The sequence below is a fragment of the Tupaia chinensis genome, unplaced genomic scaffold (genome assembly GCF_000334495.1).
Source record: "Tupaia chinensis unplaced genomic scaffold, TupChi_1.0 Scaffold000671_1, whole genome shotgun sequence".
In the NCBI taxonomy this organism is placed as follows: Eukaryota; Metazoa; Chordata; class Mammalia; order Scandentia; family Tupaiidae; genus Tupaia; species Tupaia belangeri.
This window is the reverse complement of record NW_006160193.1, coordinates 6,028,925-6,039,422: the sequence shown is the minus strand read 5'-3', so window position 1 is coordinate 6,039,422 and position 10,498 is coordinate 6,028,925. Positions and strand designations below refer to the sequence as shown.

The window sequence follows — 10,498 nt, the reverse complement described above, 5'->3', positions numbered from 1 at the left end:
AACCCCCCGCAGGGGCGCCGGCCACACCACAATCTCTTGTCATCCATTCTCTTCTCGGGATCTTGGGCACGCACACACACGCGCCCGGCATGAGTTTAAGCCGCCAGGTCCAGGACTTGAACCAGGTCGACTGCATGGGAGTCCCGTAACATAGCCATTACGCCAACTTCTGGTCCCAGGTTCCTCTCATTTTTAAGATGAGGGAAACACCGTATTTTCAGAAAGAAAAAACTGAATGTATAGGAGACAGAGGGGGTGAATACTGAGCAGGCAGAATACGATGGGATTAGCAGGTGAGTAGAGGAGGTGACCTGCCACAGGAGCACTGACAGCCCTCCCCAACTTAGGAGGGAAGGCAGCATCCACAGAGGTCCAAAGGCTACCAGTGGGGACTCAGCAGAAGTTCACTTCTGACTGCTTCACTGCCCTCAGTGAGACTGGAGGGTCATCAACTAAGAAAGAACGAGCTGCGGAAGGAGGCTAGGAAGGCTTGAGCGCAGAGTTGTAAAGCTGTGGTCCAGGAGGGTTACAGTCAGTGCAGTGGGGACCACACAGCCTTCAGGGTCATGGTCATGAATCTAAAGGATGGCCAGTCAGCACAGCTATGCTCTTCTCCAACCTCCTCTGGTGGGACATGTGCAAGAGGCAAAGGCCTCACCTGAGCCAGGGTTAGGTCTGAGGGGCTTACAAGGGCAGTTACAGCCATGGCACTAGCACAGGAGACACACTAGAGAAAGGGACAGTGAGTAAAAGTACTGAGAATTAGGAGAAGTCTGGAAATCTGATCACCTGAGCCCTAAAGGGGGACGACACCCAAGTTAGTACATTACCTCAAACAGAAAGAAAATGCATTTCAAACTTATATGTATAGGGCACACTTGCTCACCAGAGGGACAGAGAGAGCAAGTGAGAGGGAGAAAGCAGACCCGGAGGGGCATGGTCAAACCGCAATCCCTTCTCTTCCATTTCTCCATCCTGCTGGGGTTTGGGGTATGCACACACATGTCCCCTGCATGTTTTTGTAAGTGTCAGGGTCAAGATACGAACTGCAATCGGCTATCTGTGATCTGGCTCACTTAACCACTAGGTCATGGGGCTGGCCCAAGAAAATATATTTTTTAAAAATCTTTTTAAAAATCATACTAAGAATTTGGGGCCGGCCAGTGATGTGGTGGTTAAAGTAACTGGATCCCACATGGCCCACTGTGTGGTTCAAGTCTCAGACCTGGTGGCTTGGAAACACACCGGGCACGTGTGTATGCATGCCCAAAATCCCGAGAGGAAAATGGAGAAGGGGGATGTGGTATGAACATCTCCCTGGGGGGGTTGTTTTCTCACTTTCTCTGTCTGTCTGTCTCCCTCTCTTTCTCTCTCTCACTCGCTCACTCTCGCTCTTTCTTGCTCAGGAGCTTATATACCCTACAGCAAATTTTTAAAAAAAACTACACATACACACACCACACACACTAAGAATTCTAAAGGAAGCTAGGGTTTGGCCAACATTTGAATGTCACTAAGGAAGATAATCGTGCACTCCCAAGCCTTACCTAAGCTTCAGACCTCACAGTGCAGCTCATGGCTCCCAAAAAGAGCCACCAAATGCCATGCCCATGGCCTTGGGCCTCTAGTTCTCAGTTTAGAATCCTGTCCCCCTTCACCTTACCTACCCTCTGGATTAATTCAAATGTCACCCTATTAAAACTTAACTCCCAGGGACCAGCAGATGGCATAATGGTTACATCACTGGACTCTCATGTAGGCGATCACAGTTCAAATCCTAGACCTGACCACTTCAAATTCATGTAGGGCCCGCGTGTGTGCCCAAAATGCCAAGAGGAGAGTAAAGGAAAAGGGACTGTGGTGTGGCCATCCCCTCGGGGGCTGATTTCTCACTTTCTGCCTCTCCTGCTAGTAGATGCACTCTAGAGCAAAAATCTAAATTGAAAAACAAACAAACAAAAAAACTAACTTCCAGGGCCCAGCAAGTGCTGTGGTGGCTATAGAGTCTGGACCCCACACGGCCAACTATGGAGTTCGAGTCCTAGACCTGGCAGCTTGGAAACGCATACGTGAGTGTGCCCAAAATCCTGCAAGGAGGGGGAAATGGAGAAGGGATTGTAGGGTGACCATTCTCCATGGGGGGAGGGGCTTTCTCACTATCTGGCAAGTTTAAAAACAAAAAAAAGTCTAAGTTCCCACTGCAATTGAGACAACAAATATTATACTGCATCGTCTAGTATCTGAACCAAAGGGAACAGAGTCCATCTGGTAAAGCAGTTCTTCTGTTCCTCCCTCCAGGAAGGGCACAAGGGCAAAAGAATGATCAGGATAAAAAAGAAAAGTAAATGGTATGGACAACTTAGTACTCTAGATAGTCAGCTGCTCAGTGAAAAACCACCGTTAAGTTCCACAGGAAGCTCTTCGTGGAGCTAAAAGCTTCTCTTCACAGGACATGAGAAACCAGCTACATTCCTGACTTCAATCATACATACCATACAACAAGGCAATCGGGGCGCTTAAGCTTTCTGTGCTATGTATGGACTCCTTCCACAATGACATTTTTAAACACCTAAGATTACAAAAGAAATGTATATGTAAGTGCAGTTATATTGTATTGCACAAATATAAATTTTTAAGTTTTCTCTATTACATAGCAGATAACAAGACCTAGCGGTAGGCCCACTAACTACTGTAATTACAAAGTAGCGAAGAGTGTAAACGGTATCTGAGCTATCTGTGACAACATAGTGTATTATGAAAATATCTGTGATTTTCATCAGTTACGGTCACAGCTTGTTACTGCTGCAATTTACGCCTATAATCATAATTGAAGGACATGTTAAATTTCAGTAGAAGTTAAGAAAAGTAAGACGTAAAGTATTTTTCCCCTCCAGGTTGACAAACTCCGTCATTTCTACGCAGGTTAAGGAGTCCTGGTAAGTGAACGCTGTCAAGGGGTGGCATCCCTCAGCAGGCTTCCTGCAGAGAGCTAGAAAGGCTGGCTCCGGCTTCTGCTCTCCCTCCTCCCTCTAAGAACCACCCCCCTGCTCTCCCAGGAGTCTCCCTACAACCTCCCTCTGGCCTCTATGGCTGCTCTACTTTCCCCATTCTTGCCCAGCTCCTCCCCTGCTCCTTGCAGCGCTCCAGATGAAAGGAAACGGCAGCCAATTAGCAAGTCACAAGTGAGAGTAGAATAGTCAGTTCCAGCACACTAGTACCTTCTTCCATACTAAAAGAAATATTTCACATTTGTACAATACCTTGCCATTTATTTTTTAAGAATCATTTTAATTAATTTTATTCCTTTTCATTATTTTATTTATTTATTTATTTTTGAAGTTGACCAGAGAGAGACAGAGAAGGAAAGTAAGAAAGCAAGCTGCCAGTCTGGGACTCGAACTGTGGTCAGCCATGTGGGAGTCCAGCTGCCTTAACCATTTTACCTGCCAGTCCCAATACCTTGCCATTTAAAATTTTTTAAATTGTTGGGGACCAGCAGTTAGTGTAATGGCTATGTCACTGGACTCCCATGTAGTCGACCGCGGTTCGCGTCCCGGACCTGGTGGCTTAAAACTCACGCCGGGCGCATGTGCGTGCGTGCCCAAGATCCCGAGCGGAGAATGGAGAAGGGATTGCGGAGTGAACATCACCGGGGTGATTTCTCGCTTTCTGTCTCTATGTCTCTCTCTGTCTGTCTGGCGAGCGCACGCGCCCTATAGCAAAAACCTCTTCAAAAAAAATTTTTTTTAATTGTTTTATTTAACTTTATTATTATTATTTGACCAGAGAAAGACAGAGAGAGAGAGAAAGTGAGAAAGCAAGATGCCAGGTCCGAGACTCGAACTACAATCAGCTATGTGAGAGTCTAGCATCTTTAACCACCATGCACCTGCCAGCCAGCCCCCCCTCCCCCATTTAAAAAAGAGCTTTCGGGATTAGTAGGTGGCGTGGTGGTTAGGGTGTTGGATTCCCACATGGCCAACCATGGTACAAGTCCTAGACCTGGTGGCTTGCTTTCTCACTTTCTGTCCCCCCCCAAATAATAAAAATTAATTAAAAAGAGTTCTCATAAATTATCTCATTTAGTCCTAAAACCCAGAAAAGAAGGCAGAACAAATATTATCATTGTTTATGATGAGGTTCTAAGAGGTTAAGTGACTTTCTCAAGGTCCCAGAGCATCACTTTTTAAAAAAGGCAAATATGCACTGGTGGAGCAATCTCACCCTCTAAAAGGGCTCCAGACATGAATTGATCTATTTTAAATTCTTACAACTCTTAAATAGCAGCTTCAGGTTAAAGCAGGAAGTAACACTAGACAAAGAGTCACAAACTCTTGGGCACTAAGCATTAACCCTATCAGTTATTACCCATGTCTTCCAATCTATCCCTTCTTGGATTAAAAAAATGAATGACAATAATGACTGTATGAACTTACCCTCATTAAGCTCGACTAAAGTGCTCTATGTAAATGCTTTGTAAACTGTGAGGTTATCATTCTCACCAATGATAAAGGACAGTTTACACACAAAAAGGCAACATAGCAGAATAACAGATAAATACTGCAGTGCCTGCAGTATGCCAAGTAACGTGTTAAGTGCCAAATTCGGGATACAATGATGGATGAGACAGAAAAGGCCTTGCTCTCCTGAAGCTTACATTCAGTGAGAAGAATGGGAGCAACTGACAATAAAGCATAAGAAAACATGGGAAATACCACTGCAATGGGGGCCAGCAGGTGGTGTGGTGGTTAAGGTGCTGGACACTCCCACATGGCCAACTGCAGTCCAAGTCCCAGACCTGTTGGCTTGCTTTCTCACTTTCTCTCTCTGTCTCTCTCTGGTCAAATTAAAATAAATGAATAAACAAATAAAATTGAATCAAGAATTCCTTTAAAAAGAAAAAAAGAAATACCACTGCTATGATCCGAATGTGTGTACCTATGTCTCAAGGTATGTGTGTTGAAACCTAATCACCAATGTGATGAGAACCAGGATGTGGGGCCTTGGGGGATTGGATCATGAGTGTGTGGCTCTATGAATGGGATCAGTGCCCTTACAAAGAAGCCCTGAGCCAGCCGGTGACACTGTGGTGCTGGGGCAGCTGAAGCCAACAAGGCTGACTTCACAGCTCGAGACCCAGACCCTGTGACTTAAAAAACATGCCAAGTGTATGTGCGTGTGGTCAAAATCCTGAAAGGAGAATGAAGGAGAGAAGACTGTGACATGGTCCTTCCCCTGAAGGATGCTTTCTCCCCCTCCTCCCATTGCCCCCTAGCGAGTGCACAGGCCCTGTAACAAAATTTTTTAAAATTGAAAAATTAAAATAATAAAGAAGCCCCTTCACTCATAAACCTGGAAAGAAGGCCTCAGCAGACACTGATTCTGCCGGCACTTTGACCTTGGATCCTTAGCCTCCGAACTGATGAGAAATTATTTTCTATTGTTTGCAAGTTACCCGGTCTATGGCATTCTGTTACGGCCTTCAGAATGAACTGAGATGACCAGTATCATGTGGAGGATTTTTAAAAGGGTAATGTCACTAAAGGTGGCTCTGAATTGGTCAAGAGGAGTCCCTGGGAGGATGACTTTTAAGCTGTGATCTAAACAGCAAGAGAGAGTCAGCAGTGCATAACATAAGCCAATGAGCATCCTTAGTAGAGGAAACAGCATGTGTAAAGAGGTCCCAAGGAGACCATAGGACAGAGTGGCAAATTCTGACCTAATAGGGAACAGAGCTCTCACAGACTAGCCTGCCTAACAGAGCTGACTGTTAAGTGCTTCAGGGCCAAAAAGAACTGGATTCAGACTCCCAATACAACTGCTTGCTAGTTTCACAACCTAAGACGATTACTCAATCTCTATAAATCTGTATTCCTCCCCTATAAAATGGGAGTATTAATAGTGTCTATTTCACAACGTTATCTGCAAGGATTAAATGAGATCATGCAAATGTAGCACAATGTCCATAATATGCATTATTTGGGTCAGTCCCTGGCCGGGTATTTAAGGTGACTGGATCCCAAATAGCCAACTCTTCAGTTTGAGTCCCTTGAGAAAAATGCCAGCTAAGTCTGATTGCATGCCCAAAATCCTGAAAGGAGGGAGATATAAAGGAAAAGGGACTATGGCATGACCACCCCCCATGGGGCGTTGCTTTCTCACTTCTCTCTCTCTGGTGAGTACATCCGTTCCCCGGCAAAAAATTGTTAAAAAGGGCCACCTGGTGGTATGGTAGTTAAGGTAGCTATATCCCAAATGGCTGACTGCACAGTTCAAGTCTCAGACCTGGCAGCTTAAAAAACACTACAGGTTGGGATGTTTGGATGGCATAATGGTTATATTGCTGGACTCCCACATGGTTGATCACAGTTCGAGTTCTGGACCTGGTGACTTAAAACTCACGCCGGGCACACATGTGTGTGTGTACCCAAGATCCCGAGAGAATGGAGGGGAAGGGATTGCTGCATGGCCATCCCTCTTGAGAGATAATTTCTTTTTCTTTGAGAGAAATTTTTTTGTTATAGGGCATGTGTACTCGACACAGACAGAAAGCAAGAAATCATAACCCCCCCCCCCGGGGGATGGCCACACTGCAATCCCTTCTCTTCCATTCTTCTCTTGGGATTCTGGGCATGCACGAACTCATGCTTGGGATGAGTTTTAAGGCACCAGGTCCAGAATGAACTGTGGTCAATTACATGGGAGTCCAGCAATGTAACCATTAAAGCCATATGCTAGTCTGGGGGGTTGGGGGGAGGGATTTCTCACTTTCTTTCTCCCTCCCTCCCTCCCTCCCTCTCTCTCTCTCTCTCTCTCTCTGTCTCTCCGGCAAGCACATGCACACTGCAGCAAAAGTAAATAATTAAATAAATTACAGGAATATGTGTGTGCCCAAAAATCCCAAAAGGAGAAATGGAGATAGAGAAGGTATTGTAGTGAGGCCATCCCCCATGGGCGATTTCTCTTTCTCTCCAACAAGTGCACAGGCCCTCCAGCAAAATGTTTTTAATTATTAAAAGAAAAAAAAAAAAGAATCATGTAATAATAAATATTGGGCCAGCCCTGAGGCTTGGAGTGGTTAAGGAAGCCACACCATACATGGCTGACTGGTTCAAATACCAGTCCCAGTGGCTTGAAAAACACACCTAGCATGTGTGTGTGCATGCCAAATCCAAAAAGGATGCAGAAGTAAAGGAGAAGGAACAGTAAGTAGCATGACCACTCTCACTGAGGGTGGCTTCCTTCCTCTCTCTCTTTGTCTCTCTCTGGTGGTACATACACCCTCTGGCAATTAGGGGAAATAAATATTAGCTATTATTATTGCTGCTACTATCACATGATCTCTTAACCCTTGCTGTCTCCCTATTCAGTCCAGCTCATTTCTTTACATCTGGATAAAAAGGAGAGTACCCATATCACGTCTTCTATAAAATGCCTCCTAAGAGCTATCTAGCTAATAATCTCACAACCTCTGGAATGGCATCAGTTTCATTCATTAGGAGGCCCTGATACCTTGCAATATTTCACTGCTGAGAGAAAGTCTGTTTAGGAGGTGTAGTCTGAGGACTCAGGTTCAATGCCAGGCTCTGTCATCTTCCTTCAGTTAACTGTGGACACATCAAAATGTCTCCAATTATCAGGGAAATTTCCCCCCAAAGGATTCCCTTGAGAAAATAAAAACTGTCAGGATGATGCATTGATCCTCTCCCCAGGTGGACACAGCACCTGGCAGGCAATGCCCAGCTGTGAATGCTTTTCAGGAGTGCCTACAATTCCAGTGTACTTGTCCATCTCACCAGTAGACAGGAGGTACTTTCATTCAGGGACTATGTCTTATCTGACTTTGGGTTCATGAGTCCAATAAATGTTAGGTGAACAAACCAGTCACTTATTTCACTAGACTGTGGACTCCTCAATGGCAGACAGTCCTCAGCAACAATGGAGAGCAGGACCAGCAAGTGGTGTGCTGGTTAGGAACACTGGACTCTCATGTGGCCAACTATAGTTCAAGTCCTGGACCTGGCGGCTTGCACGTGGCGCTCACTCTCTCTCTCTCTCTCTCACACCCCACACACACACACACACACACACACACACACACACACACACACACTCTGTTCTTCTCTGGTCAAATTAAAATAAATAAATAAAGTTAAATAAAATAATTCTAAATAAATAAATAAATAAAGTTTAAAAAAAATGAAGAGCAAGAACACAATACACCTTACACAGTGAATGAGACTGTAAATATCACATCCCTTGGGATGTGATAATAATGCTCAGGGTCAGGGCCATGCCTCATACTTCTTTGACTTCCCACAATCTGATATACTGCTTTTCACACCCAAAACACTCAAATATGTATTAAACAAAACATTAGGGCAAGACAGAGCCTCTGAAATGGATACTGAAATGAGAAAAGGGAATGAGCATGCGTGTAAAGTTTGCTGCAGCAGGGGTATACAGCACAGGAGAAGAATGAGCTGGTTGTGAATCATCTAAAGGAAAAACAGCTTCCAGCCAGAGGGATAATCTGCAATGTGGTTAACTGAGAATGTTAAAATATTTCCTCTTATTCAATGATTATTAATTTTTAAATTTAAAAAACTTACAAATTCCCTCCTCATGAATGATTCTTTCTTTTAAAACCTACAGGGGCCAGTACCTTGACCTAGTGATTCTAGGTCAGAATCTCCCAGATGGGAGTCTGATCCCACATGGCCAACTATGGTTTGAATACCAACCCTAACGGCTTGAAAAACTCACTGGGCATGTATGTGTACTTGGCCAAAATTCTTACAGGATGGAGAAATGGTGGAGAAGGGAGTTCAACATGACTAGACGTGAACCACTGTCGGCCATGTGGGAATCAGTGCTTCAACCATCATGCCACCTGCCAGCCGCAAGGCAGTAACTTTTAAAATTTACAAATATAGGGCCAGCCCATAGTTAAGGTTGCTGAATTCCACATGACTGACTGCAAGGTTTATGTTTTGGACCCAGCAGTTTGAGAAACATGCCAGGGATATGTGCGTGTATGCTCAAAATCCTGAAAGGAGAAAAAAATGGAGGAAAGGGCATTGTGGTGTGACCATTCTCTACGGGGGTGCTTTCTCACTTTCCCTCTCAAGGCAAATCATTTCTCACTTTCCCTTTCAAGGGCAAATAATTTATTAAAAACCCAACCCAGGAACCAGCAGTTAGCATAATGGCTATGTCGCTGGACTCCCATGTAGTCGACCGCGGTTCGAGTCCCGGACCTGGTGACTTAAACTCATGCCGGGCGCGTGTGCGTACGTGCCCAAGATCCCAAGAGGAGAATGGAGGAGAAGAGATTGTGGCGTGGCCATCCCCCATGGGGGGTGATTTCTCGCTTTCTATCTCTCTGTCTCTGTCTGTAGCGAGCGTATGCGCCCTATAGCAAAAACCTCTTCAAAAACAAAAACCAAACCAAACCCAAGGTCATCCCATGGCCTAGTGGCTAAGGGAGCTGGATCTCACATTCTCCAGTGGCTTAAAAAACACTCTGTGCACATGTGGCACATGTGTACCCAAATCACAATAGGATAGAGAGAAGAAGGGACTGTAGTGTGACCAGGTCCCTTTGTGGAGGGTGGGAATGGGGAGAGTGCTTTCTCTCTCTCTCTCTCTTTCTCTCTCTCTGATGACTACATTCCCTCCAGCAACTAAAAAAAGAAGAGACAAAAAGAAAGTCAACTCCATATTATTCTATTAGGGAGAGAAATACTTCTCTGCTACACTTTAATTCCTTAATTCTACTTGATACTTTGTTCTTATACCTTCTAGGCCCCACAGTACAAAATACAAAGGGTACATGCATTCCTAGGGTGGGGGGGTAACACCCTCAAAGGGGTGTGGCTATGTCTCAATCACTGCTCCTCTCTTTCTTCATCTTGTGGGGACTTGGGGCATGCATGCACATGCACCTGGCATATTTTCAAGACACTGGAGTTGGGATTCAAACCACAGTCAGCCATGTTGGATCTAGCTCTCTTAACCACTAGGCCACTGGGTTGGCCCCAAAAGACTTCCTGTCTCAATTCATCTTCACATCATCCACAACCAATAGCAGCGATAACAGTACCTTATATATAAACACATCCTCAATGAACTCGTTTTTTTTAAGAATTACTTATTTAATTTGATTTATCATTATTATTTTCAATTTGACCAAAAAGAGAAAGATAAAGGGAGTAAGCAAGCTTCCAGGCCTGGAACCCAAACCATGGTTGGCCATGTGAGAGTCTAGCGCCGTAACCACCACATCACTTGCTGGCCTCTCAATGAACTTTTTTTTTTTTTTAAAGAATTATCTTATTTAACTTTATTTATTTATTTCTATTGGACCAGAGAGGGGTGGGGGGTAGTGAGAAAGCAAGCTGCCAGGTCCAGGACTCAAACTGTAGCTGGCCATATGGGAGTCTGGGATCCTTAACTACCATGCCTCCTGCCGGCCCCCTGCACTTTTTTTTTTTTT

The 10,498-nt window shown here is 44.7% G+C and overlaps 1 protein-coding gene across 11 annotated transcripts in view; it reads right to left on the bottom strand.

Moving 5' to 3' along the window:
• The window catches only part of WDR20 (WD repeat domain 20), a 94,890-nt gene that overhangs the window by 69,509 nt on the left and 14,883 nt on the right, over positions 1–10,498 (bottom strand). The window contains exon 2 of one of the 11 annotated variants that reach the window (XM_027776366.1): positions 2,493–2,569. The exons of 8 other annotated variants lie outside the window; for them this stretch is intronic. In XM_027776366.1, the coding sequence (XP_027632167.1) occupies positions 2,531–2,569 (39 nt within the window). In that variant the 3' untranslated portion in view covers positions 2,493–2,530. Of the gene's footprint in view, positions 1–2,492; positions 2,570–10,498 lie in introns of those variants that run through there. 2 more of the 11 variants (XM_027776365.1, XM_014592196.2) reach the window with 2 other exon arrangements.